At 42.4% G+C, this 13,713-nt stretch overlaps 2 protein-coding genes across 18 annotated transcripts in view; both read right to left on the minus strand.

Moving 5' to 3' along the window:
• Positions 1-4,980: 4,980 nt before the first annotated feature.
• On the minus strand, positions 4,981-7,430 carry cyp26a1 (cytochrome P450, family 26, subfamily A, polypeptide 1). Its single transcript, XM_027021676.3, has 7 exons — positions 7,182-7,430; positions 6,794-7,018; positions 6,412-6,693; positions 6,144-6,299; positions 5,910-6,044; positions 5,665-5,817; positions 4,981-5,445 (listed from the first exon to the last, which is right to left on the minus strand). Exons 1-7 carry the CDS (start codon positions 7,368-7,370, stop codon positions 5,107-5,109), a joined length of 1,479 nt encoding a protein of 492 aa, XP_026877477.1. The 5' UTR covers positions 7,371-7,430; the 3' UTR covers positions 4,981-5,106.
• Positions 7,431-12,104: 4,674 nt separating this feature from the next.
• exoc6 (exocyst complex component 6) overlaps positions 12,105-13,713 on the minus strand; it is a 28,710-nt gene continuing 27,101 nt past the window's right edge. For all 17 annotated transcript variants that reach the window (XM_081697478.1, XM_081697473.1, XM_027021667.3 and 14 more), the window contains one exon: positions 12,105-13,597. In XM_081697478.1, the coding sequence (XP_081553604.1) occupies positions 13,465-13,597 (133 nt within the window). In that variant the 3' untranslated portion in view covers positions 12,105-13,464. The remainder of the gene's footprint in view (positions 13,598-13,713) is intronic.

Below are 13,713 nucleotides of genomic sequence, written 5' to 3' on the forward strand. Positions count from 1 at the left end.
ACACCGTGCAGATTGATTGAGAGAGCTGATCGAACCGGAACTACAGTGTACGTATTGATTATGGGAGAGCTAATCGAACCGGAACTATAGCGTGCGTATTGATTATGGGAGAGCTGATCGAACCGGAACTACAGAGTGCGTATTGATTATGGGACAGCTGATCGAACCAGAACTACAGCGTGCGAATTGATTATGGGACAGCTGTTCGAACCGGAACTACAGCGTGCGTATTGATTATGGGAGAGCTGATCGAACCGGAACTACAGCGTGCGTATTGATTATGGGACAGCTGATCGAACCAGAACTACAGCGTGCGAATTGATTATGGGACAGCTGTTCGAACCGGAACTACAGCGTGCGTATTGATTATGGGACAGCTGATGGAACTGAAACTACAGCGTGCGTATTGATTATGGGACAGCTGATGGAACTGGAACTACAGCGTGCGTATTGATTATGGGACAGCTGATCGAACCAGAACTACAGCGTGCGAATTGATTATGGGACAGCTGTTCGAACCGGAACTACAGCGTGCGTATTGATTATGGGACAGCTGATGGAACTGAAACTACAGCGTGCGTATTGATTATGGGACAACTGATGGAACTGGAACTACAGCGCTTTCCTTTTCTGGCCAAGGCCATCCACGCGGCGTTCTTCTCGTGCATTACAAGTAAACAAAGAAAGTCTTTAGGAAGTGATAAATGCTCATAGGTTTGAACTCTCTTTGACCCTGATTCTCAAATACCACAGAACTGTATTAGTAAGCCTAAGATGTTACTCGATAAGTTGAAACTAGAGCTGATCCACCATTTGTTTTATGACTTTGGTCCGTTATGAAATCAATTCTACTTAAATATCTTCTGATACATCACACAGTATCATACTATTTAATAGGTGAAGTCAGGTAATTTATAATTTTTTATATGTGGCCTACAGCTGTAACAATCACCAAAATGTTTTGCATTCTTATTAGTTTATTGGAAATCTTACACATTCTTTGAATTTGTATTGTAATATTGGGAGAAAAAAAATCAAGGAAACTGGAAGCATTTCTAATTATGTTCTTTATAATGTTTATTGAGTCACAGAGCGGTTAATGGCAGACTTACTGAGTGAGTCTTGAGAATGTTTTTGACGTGCATATCCTGTTGGCAGCACTGTGGTGTATTGAGGGTTACTGGTGAAGAGATGGTGAAGTACTCCTCATTCATGCCAGGGTTCGGGACACATGGAAGCGGCAAACTTCAAGAGAAGCAGCTCGAGGCCACTGTCAGTCATGAACCATGTGAGGAATGTTTGAACTTGTCTTCAGAAGCGTGGCAGACATTACAGTTGGAATGTTTCAGTAGCAGATGTTGTCTTACAAAAAAGCAGTCATTATCTCTCACCTTGGCAGGCCCTCCTGGGAATATTATATCCTGTTTTATTTGATTCAAAAATAAAGAACGAAAAAAGAGAAGAATAAAAGTTTTTTTAAGCTATCTTCTTTGAGATATTTAAGATTTGGCTTGACTTTCCAGTAGCCTTATCTTATTGCAATCAGTGATGTCATTTTAATAACTTCCACTGCAGTGCCCAGGCGAGTCATCTGGACATCACAGTGAGAGTGGAGGCAGTGAGCCGTGTCAGAAACAGAAGTTCCAAATGTGGTTTCTCTGTGACTTGAGTAACTGACATAACTTTCAAGCTGAAAACATACAGCTCCACACGCCTGGCGTATGCCTGCTTGTAAAAGGTATCAAATCAGCGATTGGTATCTTAAAAGTACAATTCTGTGATTTTTTTTTTCTCTAATAGTCAGTTTAGTGATTCAAGAGTTGTAGTGAGAGCTGTACAACTCTCCCTGCCGAGATACAGGAACAAGCCGTCCATCTGCATTTCTCTCTGTGGGATCTACAGGCTGCGCTCACCCAAGGAGCTATACGGTTTATTTTCAACGGGCTTTGGGGTTTTGTTTTCACCTGTTTGGTTTTATCGTTGATGGCTTCCTCTGTTATTCTAAGGGCTGGATGGGATATGGTTATCATTCAGGCTACTTGTTCACTGAAAACTGAGACAGATGAATTGTGTCTCTCCTTGCCGGGCGTGAAGACAGATGCCAACTGAACTGTGTCGGGGTGTGGCCCCTTGCAGTTTCATGGAATGAAATTATTTGTCGTTAGTTTGATCCCAGTTTTCTGAAGCCTCCCTGTCCTGCCCACAGTGGTATTTGCAAAGGGTAATGAGACATTTCTTAAAGCTCTTTAGTGGTTTTTGATTTGAGAAAATTATATTTTTCCTTAGTGTGATACATGCTGTAATAACCTCAAAATAACAAAAACTCTACCTATATAGTGTTCGGCATTTTCATTGAAATGGCTCAGAGTTATGGTTTTAGTCTTTTGCTATTAACGAGACATGTGAAACATCTAACTTGCAACTATTATTGGGATGTTATTTTTCACCTCTCCTTGTTTCTGTGCTTTTCACTGAATCGGGAAGGTTTCAAATGTAGAGTGATGTATTCCTCTTGTTTCTTTTCTTTTTTGTGTCACTTGGGCCTTAGAAGTCATTTCAAATCCGTTTTCATCATCATCCGTTTCTGGGCAGACAAATATAGGTCCCACAGAACCACAAACTCTTGAGAAATGGACAATTTAATGTGCCTGAGAGGTCATGCCTCTTTTTGTAAATGACTGAACTTTTCCTGACCCTTGAGACCTGTGAAAACCCCCCTCTTGATTAGAAATAATAGCGGTGGGGCGCTAATAGCGATTCTGAATGAGAGGTGGAAAGTCTGATATGATTCAGCAGGAGGTGAAGAGTGCAGCAGACATGGACATGCCGTTAGGACTCTTCCCATTGACTTCTGTAGTCATGAAAAAGCCATTTTGGCTGAGATGGCGGAGAGCCATTCCTTTGTCAGTGGGACGGATCCTTTACACTCTGTCTAGCGTTGCGTGGAGTGAAGTTTAGTCAGAGCTGCTTAACATTTAGGAGCACTCACAGTGCCACTAAGGTGTCATTTCTTTGGGGACGAGGAGTCAGACAGAGTTCAGACGGAGAGTTTATGGGGTTTTGCAGTTGTCTAGGCACATGTGAAGCATCACTGTATTTTAGAACTCACTGCCTCCGGTAGGATGTGTTTGTTTGTTTGTTTGTTTGTTTGTTTTGTTTTGCTTCACAGGCAAGAAAGAAAAAAGAAGTCCTTTTTCCAAGCTACGATGTAAACACAGCTACCGCCTTTGTCTGTAAACCGCAAATAACAGTGAGCAGAAGTTGTTAGGAATGAGGTTCAGCTGCAATTACATTGATTTACTTAAACTGAGGCCTGAGGAACTGAATAAAAACAAGAGGATCTGAAATCGCTTTCATTGGGCTGCTATAAATTCCGTATATACTCACAAATTTAGACAAAAAATGCCTCAGCAAATAACAAGTTCTGTTGTTACCCTTCGATGCCCCACAATAGGCCAGGCAGAGGTTCTTTACAAGGTAATAGGAGGAAAAGTTCAATGGCATCTATCACTGGGCCTGGACCTGCGTGGATAGGAGGACATAAAGGTGTCAGCCGTGTAGCGGGACGGATGTAAATCAGGAGCCTGTAGAACGGGGCAGAGAACTGGTTTACAGAGGCATCTGCAAGCCCCCCCCCCCCTCTCTCCCTCTCCCTTTCTCGCTCTCTCTCTCTTTCTCTCTTTCTCTCTCTCTCTCTCTCTCTCTCTCTCCCTCTCCCTCTCCCCCCCTCTCTCCCTCTTTCCCTCTCTTCTTCGTGGTGTCATACAAGGACAAGTCCCTTCCACATGACCCTGTACGCTAGGAGACGAGCCCTCCCAGGCTGCATTCCCAGCCTCTTGTCCCCCCCCCCTCCTTTTCTCCTCCTGCGCTCTTTTCTTTTCCTGTGCTCTCTTTTCTCCTCCTGTGCTCCTTCTTTTCTCTTTAATGTTGCAATTTGTGAAATTTTGCTCCTTTAAGGCAGAGGGTGAGGCAAGTTATTTTACGGCGTTAAGTCTTCATCATCTCATTCAAGTCACCTCCTGTTCCAGCCTTCACATGAAATTGGCTCTTTAGTGGGAGATACAGCGTGACAGGCAGTTGTGATGTGGCCACTGCATCGTTCTGCCCTTCCTTTTTTCCCTCTGCCGTGTGAACCCTCTGCCACCCTCCCGCCTCCCGGCAGCAGCCACGTCGCCAAGGTCACCCCAAGCCAGTGAAAGTCTTCATGGAGCTTCTGTTTTTCCCCACCACTCACATTGGCCCAAGTCTGCTTATTTTTTTGGTGCTTACAGAACTGGCCTGGCTGTACATGAATGTTCAAAATGTAGCGTTCATTCCTTTGGTGGTCCAGACTCTCTGGGTTTACAATATGCAGTCTGACCTGAAATTAAAAGTGTCACTGATCTTGTTAGTTGTAACCTATCTATGTCTTCAGTGTTTCTTGGAGATCCCAGATAGCTGATAGGAGATATAGGAAATAGCTTAACTGGTTATACTGGAACTTGTTTTCCAGACATGCTGGGTTTTCCTAGTTTAGGTTCATAATAACATACCTTACATCCCTAACACAACTGCTGCTATTGAGGTATATTTTTGTGTACTAGAACTACAATGATTCCATTTGTTGCAGCTTTTATTTCAGCTAGTTTAATACTGCCCCAGCTTTGCTGGGTCATCTCTGTCCATTTTATGGCAGAAGCATAAAGGATTGTAGGAGTGTATGTAGCTTTCAGCTGGTAATTTGCCTCCACAAAATGTGTCTTATGGTTTAGATATTTTAAACCGATCTATTCACATTACAAAGATTTTCCCAATGTTGTAACTGTTTTTTATTAAATAAAGCCCATTCAGCCAAATGTAATTTAAATAAGTTGCATTCAGTACAAAAACTATTTACATACATACAACTACATTACATATATACACACACAAACCCCATGGATAACCTTTGTTAAAAGAATGAAGTTATATACAGTTGTATAATATATATATATATATATATATATATATATATATATATATATATATATATATATATATATATATATATATATATATATATATCAGATTTCATACATCAAACCTGTACAATTCCCAAGCTATCAGTTCATGCCTAAAGTTAAGGTATTAGTTGCTGAGGTAAGGAGTGAACTTGGTGGGGAGATTGTCTACAGGGTACACGGTGGGGCCCATCTTCATTGCTGGGGGTCCGTTTGACAGGGTCCAGTTGCAGTGCTGTGTGAGCTCAACCAAAAAGGTCTTCAGAAGAACTTTGGCAAACTCCTTGCCCACACACATCCTGGCTCCTCCTCCGAAGGGGATGTAGTTAAACCTAGGACTGTCCTCGAAGCCTTTGCCCATGAATCGCTCTGGCTGGAATTCCTCTTTGCTGGGGAAGACATCTGCTACGTCATGTGTATCACAAATGCTGTAAATGACGTTCCATCCTTTGGGAATCTGATATCCCTGGAGAAAACATGAGAGATCATTTTAAAAGGTGATCGCTGTGCCCATTTTGACATGGAAGACTCTTCAGTAGAAGTATAGAAATCTAGCATTCATCCTGCGCCAATAACACACACACAAATATTAGAACATTTTAAATCTCTATAATTATTTTAATCCTTGTTCACCACAGTTTGACAATTTTGATAAGTAATATTGCCTGAAAAAAAATCTACTTACATTAAGTTCAAAAGTTTTTAGCGCCACCCGGAACCCCCCAGGCACTGGAGGATTCATTCTCAGAGTTTCCTTGATGACACACCCAGTGTACTTGAGATGTTCCAGTAGCTCCATAGTTAAACTCTTCCCAGGCAGATGCATGCTGGAAACCTCCTATTGGCAGGAAAAAATCATTAGAATCCATTTCTAAATTGTGCCGTAATTATCCCCAAATGAACTGTACTTTACAGATTTACGTGTTATACCTTTTCTGCGAGTTCCTCTCTAATTCTCTGAACCACCTCCGGTTGCATCCCCAAAAACATGACCAAAGAGGTTGCCGTACTTGCTGTCGTCTCGTGACCCCCAAAGAGTAGTTCTGTTGCCGACTCTTTCATGGCCTGAAATGTAAAGACCGTCTGTGTTAATACCGTCTGTGTTAATGCCACGGTGACGGACGACTTTAGCCGCGGCGTAATACAGACGAAGCGCGCGTTCACCTGCATGCTGAGCGCCTCGTTGCTTTTTCTGCCGTTTTCGATCAGCAGCTGGAGTGCGTCCTTGTGCGCGGGTTCCTTCTCGTTGTCATCTTCCTGGATTTTCTTCCTGATGTTCTCCTCAATTTTGGCGTGAATAAAATTCCGTGCTTTTAAACCCTATTAAAAAATTAATAAAACAGATTATTAGACATTAAAATATTCAACATATTAATTTTATTTGAGATTAAATTATTATTATTTACATGATATAATATGATGTTTAAATTACCCGATAAAAGCCGCTGAAGGGCACATCAATGGGGAGGGAGAATAAGTTCTTTATCATCTCCTCAAAAGCCTCGACCAGCGCTTGCTCATCCGTCTTGATCTGGCATGGCTCAAACCCGAGCAAGATTCTCATGGCGATGCGGAACATGAGGCGCTTTATCTCCGGGTACACGAGCACGCACGAGTCCCGCCGCAGCCAGTCCTTCACCGCGCACCTAACCTCCTCCTGGATCACCGGGATGTAGTGCTCCAAAGCGTCCCGCGAGAACGCCCTCACGACCGCCTGCAACACGCACGCTTCGCGTTTAGCATGCGTTTCCCGGGACCATAGGAACGTGCACAGAAAGGTTTTACGTCGGGAATGAAAAAGCGCGCGCGCGTACCTTTTTCCTGTTTCGGTGCTGGACTCCGTGGACATTGGACAGCGTGTCCGAGCCGAGTATCGCGCGCACAGATGCGGGCCACTGAGCGGCAACGAGTTTGTGTTCGCCCGTCAGAATCTGTCTCACGTTGTCAGCACCCATCACTCTGACGGTGGGGTTGCCAAAAAGGTGCGTTTTGTAGATGAACCCATATTTCTGACGCTTCATACGCAGGAATTTCCTTCTCTGGAATGCAGGAAAAATAGCGCATGATGAGCGTGAACTAGGGAAACACGAGCACATGCAGTTTCAGAATAAAATGCGTTCAAAGAACAACATAAACATAACATAAGCATAACATAAACATAATATAAACATAAACACCGTGTCTCTGTAATATTGGCCTTACCTGGAGAATCAGCTGCAGCGTCTCTCCGATGTACGGTAAGCCCAGGGTACCCGGTGGAAGGGGGCTGCGACAGCTCCCATCAAGACCGCGCACTATGAAAACCTCCCACAACTTCACCGCGGCTAAAAATAGGAAGACTGGAAGCACGAAGGTGCAGAGACAGGTAACAACCAGGGTGCAAAGACTCATGCTGGAGCGCGCGGCGATCACGGCAAGAACCTGCGAGAGAAATGTTGCATGGAGCTGAAGGCCGGCGGGCTCGCACCCTTTTATACCCATTCCCCATGTCTCGGCCTCCTGTTACCTTGGCCAGATAAATTAGTTCACCCAAAGTTCATCTTTAATTGTGGTGGTGTCATCTCGCCCCGCCCTCGAGACAGAAGCTGTTCGAGACTCTAAACCATTTGTTATAGGCGCATTTTAATACCACCTCCTGTAGAAGCTAGACAAGAATTTCACTTTGAAAAGGTGTTAAATCCCGAGCACAAAGGCGAGCATCCGCGGTCCTTTGTTTGGAATATTCCGCAGTTTACACTCATTACTGCGGCTTGAGTGCAACACTCGAGTGAGCAGCTTAAAAATGTAAACCTCTCCCTTTACATTTTAAATCCTTTAAAAAGTTTTTTCACCTTTCTTAAGCATTAGATCACGGGGACCCGGCTGCTTGAACCAATTTAAAAGTTTGCAACTAAAATAGAATTTAGAAATATGTATATATAAATGCAGTGTAAACCGCTGAAAGGAAGGCCAGTATTGAAATGTATTCTCAGGAGCAGTGTTGGAATCTTATTTTAGACTTTAACCTGGAGTTTAACCGCAGTTACTACGCCTTCGTGCGTAAAGAAGACAGAAAAAAAGAAGGGAGGACGAATGGCGTGTGATGTGACGCCGATATAAAAAATATAATCGCGAGCTGGCGGGTTCAAACGTGGGTCAGCGCGAGCAGTGACGGAGCCAAGCAAGGTTACCGGTACGCGAAACGTAAACACGAAGGGCAGCGCGCGGCATGCAGGAATACTTATTTCGGACGGCTCAGTCGTGAGGAGACAGCCTGGCTCCAAAGTTTGCAGGGCGCAGTATGAATTTCCCTTTCCCGGCCCGTGGTGCGTCGCCTCGTGTCGCTGCTGGAGCGATTACCCCGTATTTCACCTTTCATTCTTTGTGGTAGTGAGTGCGAATGGTATGAAGGCATGCATACAATATGCAGGTTTGGGGGTATTTAGGCATGTGTTTATTTGAATAACGCGTTCATATGGTAAACCTTTAGGCTTCGTGGACACTGCGTTGTTTACTTTTATCGTAACCCAAGACTAAATTGCAGTCTCCAAACTTGTACTTCTTTGTGAAATGTGTAATGCGCCCATCTTCTCTCGTAAGAATTGTAAGAATGTGTGAAATAGCCCACTTAAATATTAACACACTTTGCCCGTTCTGTACCACAAGGATCCTACCTGAAGTTCAAGTATAGTTCATTTACACAGTAAAACATAATGCGTCAATAACTGTTTCTGTAGGCCTACCACACTTCCCGCTTTAATACAGCACTGTGGTGGACAATTAGATATTGAGAAATTGCACCCGATATTATATATTATAAAAGTTTATTATAAGTTTTGATATGCAGCGTGTAAGCTTGACCGATTATTCATTAGTGCCATTTTAAATTATTCTCAATTAATTTCAATATTGTCACCATATTTGCAGTGAGCACTAAGCAGCCGTGATAGTGTCAACTGTATTAAAACAGAGTATTCAATATCCTAAAGTAATCGTTAGTGGTATCGCCTAAAGAGAATTTCTCAGCCGCGCAGGCGACACGTGACTCAGAGACTTTTACGTCCGGTAATATGTTGTGTAATATATAAACATGGCTTGTCATGAATAGCCCTCATCGGGCGACCACCGTCAGCTATTAACGCTGGGGGGCTCTCTAGTCCCCCGGGGTCGTCCCCGTTCCCAAGAGCTGACCCTCTTATGACCCACAGACCCTGACACCTCTGTGAACTCCTGCGCAAACCTCGCCAAGTTCACTGTCCATCACATAAGAGCTACGGGGCTGAGCACAGTAATTACCGCAGGGAAGCTCCGTTATCTGCGTTGCGATCTGCTCTTTCGCTGCAAATGACACAATAATCAAATACGGAGCACAAAAGGGTAGTCCTCCAACTGGGCCGAGAAATAAACAGCCTGTTCGCGTGCGCGAAAGCACTGGTCTCGTGAAAACGACCCGTGCTTGCGGACCGACGTTTTTTTTTTTGTTTTTTTTTGACAGTGTGACTTGACCAAACGAATGTGTCTATATTTCGGTCCAAGCAGGATTTTAATGCAGTAAAAAAAAACAGAAATATGCGAAAATGTGTAAATATCTTAGTACTGCTTTGAGTTAATTTGTGTAAATGCAGCCTCGTGAACTTTTGCATCAGAGGTTTCCGCGGTAGCTCACTCGCGTAAACTCACGCCAGGCAGGGACACGTGGCATAACTCGGTACTGAACATGCACCAAATGACGACTGTCTTTGATTTATAGGTTTACATGACATATTGCCCACGAACGCAGTTTGAACTGCGAGCACCGCGGGAGGGGGTCACGAGAGCACAGAAAACCAGTTCACTAAAGGGTCAATTTGTCTTAAAGGTGAAACCTCCACCAGCTCATCTTCTGTGCTGGGCTGCTAAAATCGGTACTGAGTCTGAATATAGGCAGGCGTACAAAAAAAAAAATATAAATAAATAAATAAATAATATATATATATATATATATATATATATATATATACACACATACACACACAAACACACACTCTTCCATGTCAGTGCGTCCAGATTTACTCTAATCTCATTCATATCCGTAATGATCTGGATTGACCATTGATACTCTGGAGTGTTCTGAACAGTGTCTCTTATGCTGTACAGAGCAGTCCATCCCTTTTGTAGCACATATTCCTGAAAGAGCACACAACTCACTTGATTGGCTGTACTGGTTAAATACGTCTCTAGCTATGTGTCACATAGCTAGAGACGTATTTAACCAGCACAGCCAATCAAGTGAGTTGTGTGCTTTATATATATATAAATAACTAATTAGTGGAACAAAATATAGTTGGATGTGGATAAGGACAATACATAAGCAAATAAAAAACATTCATTTATGCTGAGTGATTGCGATTATGGGCTTGTAAATAATTATATGCATCACATAATGCATATGTATGCACATAAAACAATAAGCTGTAATGAAAGAAATTCTAAAACATAATTGTTGATTGTGTGTTACACACTTTAAACTATGAATGAGAGAAAAAAGCTCTGTAAAGGCAAGCGTGTGGGTTTGTGGAAATCTATTCTCATCTCATTACTTTGGGCAGGTTTGATCGTACCATTTAGTGGTTCCAAAGTGTCGAAACCGGATTGACAGTTGGTAGTATGGATCACAGACATGCTGCAATTAGAAACAAGTGAATTGCAGGCTGCAAAAGTGTAAAGTTACTTCATGTAATGTGTGAAAGGCACAAGAATCATACAGACATCCAGTTGAAATTACTTCAGGATGGTCCTGTAGGCATCAGGTGCCTCAGCAACTGTTTTACCACACAGTCAAGGCATTGCTGCCTTCTCAGGTGCAGTACCTTACTTTGCTTTCATTCCCTAGTTTAAGACAAAGAACACTCCATAGCTATATATGTGAACAGCACAAATACCTTGATTACACCAGATAGTGTTAACTTTGATCACTATTGCGTCATTGTGTATGAAGTATGTGAAGAACCTTTTGAAGGTAGCTGAAATAATCTATCGGCAACGAGAATAGGTTGTTCGTGAGTTGTTTGAATGTTTTGTGGAGGTTTAGTTGAGCCTCTTCAGTACTGAAACCTAACAGTATGTACCCTTGCAATGCGGAAAGTGAGCGCAAACGTTTGCTCACTCTGTTACAATAGCAATGTCTTACTTTCCATATTTTAGCATGAAGTTCTCCTGTAGAGTTCACTAGTGCATTTTGCCCTAGAATGAAACGAGAGCCCTGGGGTCACTGTGTACAGACAATTTTGAAACCCAAAAATATTTTAGACATTTTCTGAGCCAGTGATGTGGATTCCTGGCTTCCCTGGAAGATTTGACTGCCTGGTAACAGTGGGCCCGCTTTAAAAAAAAGAGGGTTGCACAAAGACACAGGTATCTTAGGTATAAATTTTATTTGTGATCAGTTCTGTGTGGTTCCCCCCCCCCCCCCCAATAATTCCTGTTCATACTACTACTAACATAATGTGTCTCCCCCCCCCAAGTTGAAATGAAACCTTTGCCACGGGGTCATTACGGAGCATGCTGGATGTTATCAGTACCTTGGTGTTAAGGCTATTTGTTTACATGCCAGTTTTATTACAAAGGACTGCGATCAAACAAGGATTGTCTCCTTTGTCCAGAACCTTATATTTGTAGCGTGTCTTGCTTGAGTGATGTACTATGGCCTAAATATTGGAATTTATGATCAACCTTCAACAGTGACATAATTATAGTGCAATATTGGACCGGAGTCAAGTTTGGGACTATAGACTACGTTTATACATTTTTAACATTGGGTTAAAAATATCAGTTTAATAATAGCACTAATAATAACAATATTATTAATAATACACAAACAAAAATAACATTTTGTCCAGCATCATGTTAAATATTCATCTTATTTCCAATTGATTTAAGGTTCTTAAACTAGTCTGTCTTATGCAACTTTTTTTGAATAGACATTTTCTACCGTCTAGCCTGTCCTCCCCACAGCCTCTACTGTGCCAGACCAGACTGGCTATGTAAAGAAACATGTCAGCTCATCGCGTTACTTCAGATGACCAATCTCCCCACCATGCAAAACGGCTGGCCGAGGCAGGTCAATCCCTGCAGTAAATAAAGTGACAAGTAAATGACTCAGATGGGGGCATTTTGTGATCACATTTTATTAAAGCACACCAAGAAAAACAATTGGATTCTGGAAACAACTTAAGTTACTGGGCGCTCTCGGTGAAATTCATGGCTGAATTTCATGCTACAGCTGCCAGTTTGAAAATTCTCGGCCACGCTCACTTTTTTGACACAAATGATAAATGGGATATAAGAAGGTAGTTATGTTCAGTCATGACACAAACAGGGAGAACTGAGACCATCCTGCCACTGCAGGTGCGGCATCATTGAGAATTTTAAATACAGTTTTAAAGTCTACTTTACATATCAAGATTCAGGGAATGGAATATTATAACTTTCCCCACTTTTGTGTTGAGTAGAGAATCTCTACATTCCATTTAAAAAACAAACAAACAACAAGAGAGGCAAATTAAATATTTAGTGCAAAATGCTGAAAGACCAAGAACATTTAAATCTGAAATGCAGCTTTGCTTCAGTGACTGGACCAATTATTGCTCATTTTGTTTCATCTTAGCGTGTGATTCAAACTCAAAAGCCTTCATTACACCCTGAGGAAATAAAAATTAAATAAAACCCTATTCAACAATTGCTTTGTATATCATGTACTTGAAATGTATTCAGCAACTCAAGTTCATGTTCCCTTACAAGAAGAGAAGATTCTGAATACATGTATAAGTTACTAAAAGTTCATCTGGCCTTCAAATTAAAGAAGAAAAAGAAAGACCCCCACCCCCAAAAAATCCCCACCAAAACCCAAACACGCATTCTCATGCAAAGTTTTTCCCTCCAACAAGTTACCTAATCAAATCAAATTTGACTCAAACCATACCAGTGGGAAGCATGATTTTATGATAGTGTGTTAAATATATTTTAAAATATTTACAGTAAAAACATAATTCCCTATCACACTGTGGAGAATTTCAGAAGTATCTCAACATGAACATCGGTCCCGCAGGTGGACGTCATGATCCTTCACGCCGACATCTGCCCTGCCAGAACTCTGAACACACTCCATCAAAATGATACAATCGCTTCACTTTCACAATATACAAAACATAATTCTTGGCCATTAAAAATACATTACAAGAAAAATTACTGCTTAATTGTTTAAGTTGGTAAACTGACCCTACCCCCCCTCCCTTTTGTTCCGTATTTACAATATCAATTAAGTGAGAAATGAAAAGTGACACAGTGGGAGACATTTTGGCAGCAGACACAGAAACCGCTACTGGCAATTAGAATGAAACGTGTAGCTGTGGTGTACCCTGTTGGTCACAACTCCGCACCAGGCCTTTACAACGTCCAAACAAAGCTGGTGGACAGGGGGTGGAGCCACGGGGCGGCATGCAGCCACGGGTGGAGCGCGGGTGGGGCTCTAGGAGTGCTGGGACATGCCGTTCACCAGACTCCGGAGCTGCTTCACCACCGTCTCGATCAGCTTCTGCTTGTCTCGGTCGTTCTTTCTGAACTGGGAGAAGAGGTTGTTCTTTTTGCTAGTGTCCTTCATCCTGGCAACACAGAAGATGAGTACACATCCATTACAGCAGTGCTGTGTTCTGAACAGCCAACAAAAAGTTAGCTGTGGCCATCTGCCATAGCCTCTATGAGCGTGTGCTATGATTTC

The sequence above is a fragment of the Electrophorus electricus genome, chromosome 15, assembly GCF_041902795.1.
Source record: "Electrophorus electricus isolate QZ-2024a chromosome 15, ASM4190279v1, whole genome shotgun sequence".
NCBI classification, from domain to species: Eukaryota; Metazoa; Chordata; class Actinopteri; order Gymnotiformes; family Gymnotidae; genus Electrophorus; species Electrophorus electricus.